At 36.3% G+C, this 13403-nt stretch overlaps 1 protein-coding gene across 4 annotated transcripts in view; it reads right to left on the reverse strand.

Moving 5' to 3' along the window:
- ARHGAP15 (Rho GTPase activating protein 15) overlaps window positions 1-13403 on the reverse strand; it is a 332166-nt gene that overhangs the window by 289616 nt on the left and 29147 nt on the right. The window contains exon 1 of one of the 4 annotated variants that reach the window (XM_038182040.2): window positions 11947-12168. The exons of the other annotated variants lie outside the window; for them this stretch is intronic. Within the exon in view, the coding sequence (XP_038037968.1) occupies window positions 11947-11958 (12 nt within the window). The 5' untranslated portion in view covers window positions 11959-12168. Of the gene's footprint in view, window positions 1-11946; window positions 12169-13403 lie in introns of those variants that run through there. 4 annotated transcript variants of the gene reach the window in all.

Below are 13403 nucleotides of genomic sequence, written 5' to 3' on the forward strand. Positions count from 1 at the left end.
GAGAATAAATTATGATTTTTGGTTACAAAGCATGGTCTGTTTGAAGCTATATCACCTACTTTCCCCAAATTTCTGGAGGAATACTCCAAATTTGGGGCACCCCATTAGGGCTGATATTTTAACTCCAAGGGTGAGCCTGCAGGAGGCACTAGGTATTTTTCTCCATTAATGGCTTGCCGTCTCCTAGGAGCAGATTTTCCCTAAAGTGGGAGCCCTTTTGTTCCTCTCTAGCTACTCAAATGGACTTTGAAATTTGTCCAATTGATCCTTGCTTTGAGGGAGTCCCAGCTGATGTCGTTGGCTTCATTTGTAGCCTTTTCAGGAGTAGGAGATCTGCCAAAATCATATCTGGAAGAGGAGACAGCTACAAAAGGTTCTTACCACCCATATAAGTCAAAGAAATCCTAAGGCTGCTCTAAACTTGACTGCAGATTGCTCAGATTCGTGTACCTGGGGATCAAAGCCTGACAAAGGGACCAACAGCTGCAGTGCATCTAATCCTAAGGTTTTCCTACTGGAAATCAGACTGGAACCTGGCATCAAAGCTTCAATATGCTTTAATTGTATTAAATACAATAGTCATTGATTCAAGAAAAGAGCATTTAAAAGCAAAGCTTTTTATACATTTGCACTAGCCTTTTCTGTTACAGCCTATAATATGTAACAAATACAGCAACGTGCACACTGTGACAGCATTCATCCAGCCACACACAAAAATATATATTATGAAATATATTGATAAGTTTCCTATTCATATTTTTCTATTCATAATGTAGTTGTTACTTTTGGTCCTCCATTTTATTAGAATATATTAATCTTAACTACTGCAGGTGCTTTGCTAAAATTACAGATGATAGAGGAAATAAGGAGTGAAAACAGCAGGAGCAAAAATGCAATAGACATCAGTATTTCAGTGTTCTTTGCCTCTGACATTTGCATCTGCAAAAATGTGTTCTTTGATGTTATGTCCATAAAAGGTAAAAGTCAAAGTTAATACAGGCAGAGAAAAATGATAGATTATCTTTTCACATCCCCTTTAGATCTTAAAAAAATAAAGACAGCAAATGTGGGAACTTGGCTAAGACGGCAACTGTGTCAACAACTCTGACCTGAAACTGCACCCCAGAATAGTATTCTCAGGGCAGAGGTGCAAGCAAAAAATCATTACAGCTTGCTAATGTAAGTGTGCAAAAACAACCAGAAGAATTGCTTTTACAAAATCACATCCAGCACATACATTACAAACAAAATGCACTCAAAAGCTCAGTCTCTCCTGAAAGGACCATCTCAACAGAAAGAGCATAATTAACATTGATGTCACACTCCTGTAAGTCATCAGTTACTATATTCCATATGAATGCCTTTGTATAAAATTCGGTTAATATTCCTAGACAAATGCACAGTCCTGGCTAGTAGGCTCTACTTTAGTGCTTGTCTTTATCCTGCCTGCCTAATTCTTTCTCTCAGATTTAAACAAGCCAAAAACTCACCTTATGCTACTGCAGAAGCAATTTTTATTTTTGAAGGTTAATCCAACTCAGCAGGATTTAGGGATGGCACTTTTGCTTGGTCGTAGGCATGTTGGCTCAGGCCAGACAGCTGTTTGGACATTCTCCACTGGGAATCTTGCCCTCAACACCCACAGTTGATGCACATACATGGTCTACTGGCTGCCTACTTCCATGCCCATCTGTTCACATGGCATGGTGCCCACTCACAAGTTCGCTGGATCCTTGCCCTTAGTGTGTAGATGCCAGGCAATGATGGGCTTAGATGGGCAGCCTGCAAAATACTGAAAGTGATCATTTTTTTCCTGTAGGAAGTCCTTCCTCTGCGATAGCACTGAAGCATGGACACCACATGCTACCCTACACTTAATAACACCTGTGGACGTATATGTGCCAGAAGTAGGAAGGCTGGGGTGGGGGGAAAAATGTACTGAGGGGGATCAGGGTGGTAAAGGAAGGAAAAAAGGAATGATGCGATGAAATTGCATGGATTCCTGTCTAAGAATTGTTCTACATTGCAAATGGCAGTGAAAGGATATCTGAGTTAACTTGAAACAAACTGGTTCAAGCATCAGAGGAGCATAGCCATGGCCACAGGAGCCATAGCACGGCCCATTTTACACTGCTTCCAATACCAACTTAGTTTAAATCTACTTTGGGCACCACATGCCCCAGTAGCTACAGTACATAAACATCTGAGATGGGTCATAATGAAAGCAGGGAAAGCTGAATTAGACCTGTCTAAAATTGTTCATCAATGCACATTCCATATATACTCTAAAATATAAAATATTCTGCAGAAGACATTGGCACCAGTTAAGATGAATAGTAAAAAAAAAATAAAATAAAAAAAGAAGTAATCTTCATTAAGATCCATTTTAATTTGTGTCATTGTCCTGACAAATAACTGAGTAAACCCTTCTTGATATCAAGACACTATTTTAATAAAAATTAGTACCAATGAAAAGTTTGCCTTTGTTTTGGGGGCAGGGGAAGGTCCAAAAGCCAACCTTCTTGGTTGTTTTAGGACAAAATAGTAATATTAAAATTATAATATCCTTTTCTTCCCTAAGTTTGATTAACAGTAAATCAACACTTTAAAATTTTATTACTTTAAATAGTAAGCTGCCTAACAAATTAATATTTTTGTTAATTGTCCTAAAGGAATACGCTTTATTAACATATTACTTGAAGTTTATTTGAATAACCTTTAAGTACTTGTAAATCCCATGTAGTTTTTATAGAATATTTATACCTCTAGCTGCCCTTCAGCTGTAGGACTGTAGGAGAGTCATCAGAAAAGTTGCATACTATGGTTTCTGGTCTTTTACTAGATAACTGAAACTTTCAAAAGGAAGAAGAAAGTCAAAGAGATGCAAGCAGCAAATATTTCCAATGGATCCTTCCAGGACTCCCAGTTTCTGCCAACACTGGTGAGCAAACTATCACACTTACAAACACTCATGGAAAATTAATAAAATGAGTTGCAATACCAATGAAACATATTCACAGAATTATTATAACAAGTGTTTTTTTCATTTTATTTTTTTTCCCTTGTTCTCCTTCCCCCTTGCAGGGTGTACCCCAACACTGCTTTAATGATTTCAAATGCTTGCTAGCAGGCTGAAAAGAGATATAAAAGCAATGGCATGGCTGGATCTGCAGCCTGGCTTGGGGCTCTCATCTAGTCAGTAGTGGAAGCCTGTGCTGGAAGGCACATTTAGGCTGTGTCTAACTTAGTGTTTATTCTGGGGTGACTGGATTTGAGAGCGCTTTCCCTACCCTAGAGAATTGTTTGCTGCACGGAGACATCCGTCTTGTCTTTGAGCATGCTCTGCCGAATCAGTCATGTGTGACGCCTTGATCTGTTTTGGTCTGGACATATTTTCAAATTGTTGTGTCCAAGTTTCACAGGAGCAGTGCCGAAAAAGTCCTGGCTCTTGAATGAAATTAGATTTATATGGAATGCAAGCCAAAGAAGTTGCTATGAATGTCCAGTGACAAAATCAAGGAACCTGAACCAAAAAAAAATTTTTTGGTCTCACTTCCAAACATACTTCTTTAATCCATCTAAATGGGAGGGGAAGAAACAGTGATACTACCTCTTTTATAACTTTTGGGTTGCTAATTCCAGGCAGTATAGGAGTAAAACACTGGCTTTTACAATGGAAAAATCCATTGTTTTGGTCAGTACAAGAATTTCTGCAAAGTATATTTTTAATGTGATTGGAAGGAACATCTTCAAACACAGCTCACGACTAAAAAGCCCATAATTAAATCTTATTAAAAGCTATTCAGAGATCAAAATTAGAGGCTGTAACACACAATCACTTGGATACCTGTCAGCTTGATAACATCTAGATGGCCATCCAGTTTGCCACCTGCTCCTGCTTCCCTCTGCACTAATAACCTAAGTAAGCTTGTGAATGTTTTTCCACCTCTGTTTTCTGATATCATCAAAAACGGTAATCTCTCTTGAAAAAAGTCAGTATTACTTATCAGCTTTGTTCAGAAAACCAAAGTACATTGCACTTGAAGAAAGAATGAAACAAAGTTTTCAAGCAGATTTTCCCAGGTGCCATTATAATCACTAACATGAGAGAAATAGAGTAATCAAAATAATAACTGATCCGTTTCAAGTAGCTTTTTAAGCAAATGGGCAATTTTACAGAGGTCAATTAGCAGGATGACTCCTTCCTATTCTATGTGACATCATCATATTTTGGTAGAAAAAAAAAAGAAAAAAAAAGAAAAAAAAGAAAAAAAGAAAATATCTGAAGTCTTTCTTCTTTTTCCTTTGAGCTTTCTCACTTTTACTCTTAATGACAACCTTGCAGCAAACCAGGTAGAACAACAGTGATTAGCAATGATTGTTAATAGATTGCTAACAGTTACTCAGCACTGGGATTCTCTACATGCAATTTACCTTCCTCTCAGGCAAAATTAATATCCTAGCTCTCTTGCCAAGAACTGCTGATGGACTAGACATACAATAATGCAAAAGTTAATTAAAAAAAAATATATATATATACGCACACACCAAAATTACAAAATGAATTCCTCAAATATTTGTATAAGTACATCTGTTGTTTTTTTGTAGCCTGTTTAATAAAGTCATCCACTTGTGTTTCACCAAACAAAGAACTATAATTGTAAAACACTATTGTCCACATTGCCTAAGTATTATTTTATTATTTTCCCTTCATAGGCCAAGAAACATTTCAAGTGATACTACACACTCATGCTTATTCTACAAATTGGTCCGTGTAGCAAAGTTAATGTGCAAGAGAAAGAGAAAAGCGCGTATTTCTGATCTAAGCATACTGAATCTCCTGGTTTTAGTCTTGTGGCATTACACTGACAGCAAATCACATAACAGTAATACAGAAGATAAAGAAAAGAAGAAATGGAATTATCCAGTTTGAAACTTCTGAAGCGTCTAGACAGACTGGAAATTGCCCCTGATTTGATTTTCCTTATTCTGTTCTGATAGAGAAGTAACCTACCTTACACACAATAGAAAACCCTCTACAAAACCAAACAAGAATCATCTGCTACCATCCAAAAGGCAGGCGGTGTATAAAGGTATATTCTGGGAGGGGTGCCCAGAGTTGCCAGACTTATTGCAAAAGAAAAAACACCTCAACAAACCAAATGAGTCAAATGATATTAGAAACTGTGGTGGTTCATGGAAACAGAAAGTTGACTGCATATTTCAGTCCATAAATATAAATACATATAAACCACCCTGTCAGTGAAGTCACTAACACACATTTCAACGAATTGAGGAATTTACCAATTGATAACTTCCCACTTATCTTTGCAAAATGTAAGAACATACTGCAACTCTCATTTTATTTTGGGGAGGGGTTCCAGCTTCCAGAGATTACATTTTTATTGTCTTTTTGTGCTACATTAAAGAATCCTTTCGTATCCAGCACTGTCCCTGCATGTAGGTAAGAAGGAAGTCAATTTGACTTTTAATTTCTTTCAGGTAAATTAAACAGCCTGTAGGTTCTTCATTGGTAATTTATTTATTATTTTTTCCCAACTTCCAATACCCCTTTTTTGCCTCTTCCTTGCAGTCTCCATTATTCTAGTATGAGTATTCTAGATTCCTTTTCATCAGCATGGTTAACAGAAAAGAACATTTGCTGTCACCAATCTTTATCACACTGAGAGGTCAATGTCTTTCACAGAAACACCCATAGAAGCTACATTTTGCAGTAAAACCTCATACATGTATTATGGTTCCTTGTTCTAGAAACAGGATGGCCTATGTTTCCCATATATACTTATGTTTGGATAAATTAAAATGCACTTTCATCCATTAAACAATCCAGATACTCTCCACAAGTGCCTTTACCCAGCCCTATTTGCCAGTCCATCAGTCTTGGCTTTATTTTAAAATTTTATTAGAACTGTTCTATTTACTTCCATACCATAGATAAAAAGAGTGATTAGTGTCAGGCTTAGTACCAGTCCCTTGAGATCAACTCTAAAAATCCACCCAGTTGATGATGATTCTCCAGGGACTACTTTCTGAAACGTGTAAATTAATCAGTTCTTAATCCATTTAACGTGTGCTTCACTGATACAGCACATAGCTAATATTTAATCAGAATGTCATGTACTATTAAGTCAAATGACTTACAAACTTTCAGTATACTTCATAAATATGGTTGCCATTTTCGATGAGACTTGTAACAAAAAATAATGCCCCTATTTTTGCTTGATTTTTTTCATTGAAATATGGCGAATGACATTAAGTTAGGAATATACTTAATTTCTTTTTATTTAAACTCTGCAACAGTTTTCCCATTAATCTGGAACTGTGTAAGGCTAACCTGCCCACATTTTCTAAGTCATTACACTTTTTTTTTTTTTTTTTTTTTTTTTTTTAAGTATTAGGAAAATAAACAAACCCTTTTTGAACCTCTCATAATATCCATGACAATCCAATATTTATTTAAGATTGAAATCAACAGGCAAAGATCACCTCAGAAAACTCTTTCAGGCTCTAGCATGATATTTAAGTTTCCTAAAGTTTTGCTATATTCTGCTATTTTTTTCTAACAATAGCATCACTGCTTGATGTCATCCAATATATTTAAAGTCATTAATATCTCAGAAAGCTCATAATCTGTTTCTTGTAACTGAATTGCTATTCAAAACAAACAAATATATAATGACTGTTCCTGTCTTTGCTGCATCACTATTAATAGCTGCATCGCCATTATAGCATGCCTGTAACAGTCCTGTCATTAAGAACTTAAAATTAGACATAAAAGCAAATTTCTAGAAGTTATTGCACTCCTAAGAGGTCAGAACTAGAATTTGGAAAATTCCAGGACATAAGAAAGGCATCAGTTTGGTCCAGCAGTTGTGGGATTCCCTTCTGTGATAAAATATCCAGGGTGAAGATTTTCTATTCTGTTTAGCATTTGGCTGCTTTTCACTGTGTAAAGAGCCTGTCTCTTTCTCTAGCAGGTGCCAGTACAAAAAATGCTCAATTTATCAATATATCTCAGTGTTATTACCTAAACTCAGTGACTATAGATTTATAAAACAGTGAATGCACATCATGGTGTTTTAAAGAACAAACAGAACTACCTGGAATGTAAAATTTCCACATGCTGAAATAATGAAATTGATTTTGCAGTGCTCTGCATTTTATGTAATTGTCTCTTTATCTGCAAGGAAAGTTGCCAAATCAAAAATGAAATAATTTAAGTCTCATATATACAGGTGCACATACTTTCAGAAAGGCAGAAGCAAGCTGGCACTCTGTCTCATGCCAATTTTTAAAATATCTGCTTATATCTTCTTGCAATTTTAAGTATGTGTGCACCAAAATGGAACACAATGGAAGACAAATCTCCCTAAATTATAATTCCTTCATAATTTATTACCTATTGCCATAGAAACTGATTTTCAAACTATTTTCTATGTGGCTCCAGAAGTATCAAAATTTAAACAACGCTCTGAATAAACATGTTAAAATGTTCTAACATCAGCATACAATGGGCCATATTCTTCACCACTCAGATATTCCAAATCCAATAAATGGAGACTGACCTAAAAACACCCTGCTCCGGATTTAAAGATTGTCAGCTCTATTACACCAGCACATTCATGCACAGATATCGAGCTTGATGCAAATGTTCAGAAAAAAATTAGCATAAGGGCACACATAATTCTAATAGATGCTTAAGCATAACCTGTTAGGGTTGGAAGTGGTTGGTTGTGTACATACTACTGTGCAAATTCGTCTATTTATTGTGCAGATGCACACATAAATATGTGATTTTGAGGATTTTTTTCCTCTGAACTTTTTTTTTCTATGATAATTACTGAAAGATTAATAAGTAGTCAAATGGTATAGATGGATTTTCCTTAAAATTGCTTGCATATGCTTTGTAAGTGATATTTTTCTGAGTGTAACACCCTCTGTTTTGTAGGTCACACGGATATCCACAGACTGTGAGGCTACTGAAGGCGCTTGTCCTTTAGCCTTCTGCCTCACCACATGATTGAGCATCCATATACCTTACAACCATACACCCTGTCGAGTGTTATTCTCTTACATATCACAATTTACCTCGCTTTCTCCACTCAAACATGCAACCAAGCTGAGCAACAAGCTGCTTCAGCTGCCATGTCATTTCAGTTTTTACACATCTTCCCTTTTTATGTGTGCTCCACATCTCCGTGATGTCTCATCTCCCCATTCCACTGCCATAGGCTACGAGTCAGGAACAAAGCTTAGGCTCAATGTCAAACAGAGGGAAAATGGGAAAAATATCATAGAAGAGAAAATTAATGGCCACAAACACAGCTCTAAAACTTCCATCTTCATGGGCATTGCAGATCTCCCTTGTTCCTTAGCAAAACCCAAAGTAGAAGAAAGCAATACTGTTTGTATAGAAAAAGCCTTAAAAAGGTACTTAGCCAAGGAAAATACAAGACCAAAAAAAAAAAATATATCATATTGATAGAGTTATTTTTACATATTAAGGAATAAATAATTCTGAGAAGCTTGCAAACAGCCCCCTTTTATCTGCAATATCATGCCGGACCGTTGTGGCTTGTGGAGACGCACATCTCCAGAAACACCTCAGCATTTAATAGTCCCAAGCTACAGACACAGAAATGGAGTCCTGGCCTGAAATCAGGGCTTCCGTACCTGAAGAAAGGTCTTTCTTTAATTTCCAACAGAGAAAATTGAGGGTGAAAAGCATGCGAAATGACTTTTGTCAACAGGTTCTCCAGTTATGTCATTAACTTAAAAATCTTACCTTTAAGCTTTACATATTGATTTTTTTTTTTTTCTGCAATAAACATTTTTGTTTTCATAAGGAACTTAGGGTGATCACAACCTGTATTTGCCAAAAGATAATAATGAAAAAAAAAATCACTTTGAAAAGGGTTGACTGCCCTCAGATACGGCTGCAAGTGCTCAGGTTTTGTTGGTGTGGAATCATGATCTTCAGTGTCATTAGCTGTACAGTTATTATGAAATCTACTTCATAAGAGTTCTTCAAAAAATAGGGATTCTATATTTGTGTTAAAAAAATAATAATAAAATTAGAGATTCCAGAGCTAACTAATGTGTGAGGAAAAGTGGATACTTTGCTTTTATTCTCACACCGTAGAATTATTTTGCTCTAGAAAATATAACATTTTTTCAGATTCCTCTCTCTCCCCCAAAATAAATTTATTCTTCATAAAAATAGCACTCCTCTTTTTGTAGATCCCCCAAACCATACAGAAGTAAACATTAATATAGCAAGTGTTAACATTAGTAGGTTATTTGAACCCAGATGTTTTGTTTATGAATAAGTTACCTGATCATCTAAATTATTTATTTAGGAGGTAACACCATGTTTTACAGGACCCTGTTTCATCTTGTAGGCATACCCTTGCCTTAACATATTTCACATAAGCTTAATAAACCTTTTAACTTTAAAAAATATCAGTACTTCACCTTTTGACTATTTGAAATGTATAATTTATATTTTGGAATTAACATTGTATAACCAAGCTTAATGAAAATGCTTCATTTTTTACATCTTTTGGATGAGCAAATCATAGCTGAAAAATAAAATACCTTTTTGGGGGTGCATGAATTCATGATGCATCTTCAGTCTGTTTATTAAGTAATCATATCTGGATACAAGTGTCAACACAATTTATGTTTTGAATAATATGAAGCAGATAACCTCAATTAACAAGTAATTAGAGTCATTTTCCTATTAAGCAGTTTCCCTAATTGTTTTTGAAACCTGGAACTAAAATTGTAATAAATAATAAGCGGCCAAAACATGTCCCTGCATTAGCTTAATCCAGGCTTTTCCTCTGGAGCCTGGGAAAAACACAGTAGAAATATGGGCTGAGCACCCAGGATGCACGTGATACTCAGGGACAAGGTAAATGCTCTTTTCTGGCTGCAGAACCCAGTGTAGCCCACTGTTCTGTACTTTTTTCTTTACCCTTCTTCTCTTCAACACAATACTCTCCTTTTTATTTTTTACTTCCTGATTTATTTTATGAACGTGCAACACAGGAAGGATTTGACCTAATTGTTACTGTAGATTGAGTGGAACTTAGCAGAGAAAAGCCATCCCACGAAGGGTATCACCTCTGTTTAACTACTGCCTGTAGTAGCGCAAATTGATTTGATACCTCAGGTTCTACCTTACTAGCATACTACATCCCTGTTTATGTAAAATAGTAAATAGGAATTGGCCTTCCCAAAGAAGTTGGATAGAACAATTTGTGGTTTTCTGCTGGTTGGTCATGAGAGAGAAAAACAAAACAAACTCTTCCCTTTGATACCAATAGATACACATCACATATCAAATGCAATAAATGAGATCACAGAACAGAAAAATTTCACATGTATTTCCCTGCTTTTATTACATGAAATGATGGAAATACCTATCTTGCATTCTGGCTGATGTTGCCAAAATGAGGGAAAAAAGAAAAATCTAGTTAAATCCAAAAAGAAAATCAACAGCTGCTCTTCACCATAAGCCAAAACAAACAAAGTAAAAACTAATAGAAAACCTACCCAGAAGTCCCAAGAAAATAGATTAAAAAAAAAAAAGTTAAAAAAAGTTAAAAAAAAATTGAATATTCTCTTCACCCCTAAATTCCAACTTTAATCAACTCCTGAGGTGTTACAGGTCTTTATCTTGTTAATAACATTCTGCTCTCTTCATCCAGTGATCAGAAATCAAATAAAATGTGACAAAGACATTTTGGGAATTTTGAACACACAAATCTTTCTACCAGAGACCACCACCCATAGACAATGACAGCTGGACAGACATACTGATAGGACATTGCTATTTTTACTTGAAGATAAGGATGGAAAAGATTTTTTGAAGTCCACCTTTGGCTGCCCTAAAAAGTCTCCTAGTTGGTACACATCTAACTTGACTTCCCCCTTCCCCACAAATAAATATTCGCAATGGTTTCTCTCTCTCCAGATCTCTCTCCAATTTTTTCAGCCTTGGAAGACTACAGGACATATATTTTCTTTTTTTTTTTTTTTTTTTTTTAAATCTCTGTAAGGTAATAAATAATAATTATAATAAATTAAAAAGTAATGAGTGAACACACTAAGAAGATACCCTGAGAAATTCCAGGAAGAATTCTGGCAGCTATGGGAGGACATGAGCTGTTCAAAAGGAATACAAACATTTAAATAATATATCTTGCTGGAAATTAGGCTTTGTGAGAAATCCCATTGATTTCTTTTAAGTCATTTTATTAAAAGGTCTATTAATGCTTGGCTTGCACTTTGTGGCTATGAGAGATGTTGGAATGAAGAGCTATCAAAGGTGGCTATCAAAGTTTTTTTCTTTTTTCCATTTAACTTTTTCTAACTATTAAGCTGCTCATTTTGTGGAGACAATCATTAGTGTCTTTAATGTGAAACAAAGCTTCTGGATAAGAGCTGCTCGCTGAAGATCAATATGAGAGATATCATTTCAGTTACAGCTTTAATAACTGTAACAATAGGGAGCCTGGCATCGCTGGCTTTGTGCATTAATGTAATTTAGAATTTACCAGGTACAAATCTTATCAAGCATTAGCAGTGGCTGCGCTGGGATTTTCTAGGTAAGGAAACTGTGTGATAAGTAGGAAGTATTTTAAAGGTAAATTTTCATGTAATCAGGCTCATCTGCAATAAAACCTTGAAGAAATTTACATGAAAAAAATAAAAACAAGATTTCCAGAAAACAGCAGTTTTTAAGGGTCTGTTGGTGTGTGGGCACATAAAATGCTCAGGGTATATTGGGGAGTCTCTCTTGTTTAAATCACCATAAAGCTCATATGACCCACAAGACTGGAGGGCTAGGAGTTTTGGCCAAATTCAGTTTAATTAAAGATGCTCTGCAAACTACCATACATAGAAATCCATGCTTACCTGAACACGCATTGCATAGCTTTCAGCTGAACCACAGGAGAGATGAAAAGCTCCTTCTTAACTCACACCTCTAAGACAAGGACCAGAACCCTCCCAGAAAACCAGCAAAACACCAGCACTGCAGACCAGGAGAACAACCCTTCACCCAGCCAAAGCCCACAACTCCACACAGCTGAAGTAAATTCAGCTTCATCACCCAGAAAACCAGCAAAACACCAGCACTGCAGACCAGGAGAACAACCCTTCACCCAGCCAAAGCCCACAACTCCACACAGCTGAAGTAAATTCAGCTTCACCACCCAGCTTCTCCCAGCCCACCCATCACAGAATCACAGAATTTCTAGGTTGGAAGAGACCTCAAGATCATCGAGTCCAACCTCTGACCTAACACTAACAGTCCCCACTAAACCATATCCCTAAGCTCTACAACCCATCCACCTCTGGGTTCTTCAACTCCCTGCCTACTCCGTGTTTTTCAACACCAAAACCCCACTGTCCCAACCTTTCCCATGTTTTTGAGATGTTCATGGTACTGTCACCTTTATTCTCCTGTAATAGCTTGTCTATAGGCATGTTATTTCTTTTCACAGCTCTTCACTTTCTTGACTAAAACAAATAAGTAAAAATATAGTTGCCTTCCCCACCCCCCCAACCAAAAAAAAAAAAAAAGTCAGTATTGAAAAGGTTAAAACAAATTTTGGATCGTCCCTGCAAAGTTATTCTTAAAACCTGATGCAACCAATTGGCAGTTTTTAAAAACAATTTGTTTAACTTGTGTCCAAGTGTCTTCAGGTTTTAGTGCTTACAGGTGGCCACTTTAGATTTACACTTTAATTTTGAGAAAGATCTAAACTGGGAGCAGTGAATTTTCTGTTTATCATTTGCTGATAAAAAATGGAAAGCTCAAAGTTGAAGTAGCCAACTACTGAAAAGAGTTGGCACCTGGCACTTTAATTTTTAAACATTGTTGGTTTTTTTTTTTGTTTGTTTGTTTTTGTTGTTGTTTTTGTTTTTTGTGTAATGAGATTATAAAGTACAAGTCTGACTTCAGATTCACAGTCAAGAAGAATGAGCTCTTAAGGATAACAGAACTGCTGATGTAAAGCTCAGTTGGTTGAAAACCCAGGTTTGGTCCAAATAAACACACAGAAGTTTGGATGCTTCTCTGGGTTTTCTACCTGCCTTGGGGCTACAAATGTCATGAGAACAGATTCGCTCATCACAGCTGCAGTGCTTCCATTGCTGGCCATGGATGGAAGATCCAGGAAAACAATCTTTCTTGCAGAGCTCTGGGAGAGGAAAGTGAGGGAAAATGGGATAGAGTATTTCACAACCTTTCAAATTTGATTCCAAAACTGGGGGAAGATTCAGAGATTAGAAAGGATAGTGCATTTTTGCTGGGTTTGTGTTTCAGCTGTACTCCTAAATGCAAATTTTTACTGTAACTTTCAGAGTAC

Source organism: Anas platyrhynchos, chromosome 7 (assembly GCF_047663525.1).
Source record: "Anas platyrhynchos isolate ZD024472 breed Pekin duck chromosome 7, IASCAAS_PekinDuck_T2T, whole genome shotgun sequence".
Taxonomy (NCBI): Eukaryota; Metazoa; Chordata; class Aves; order Anseriformes; family Anatidae; genus Anas; species Anas platyrhynchos.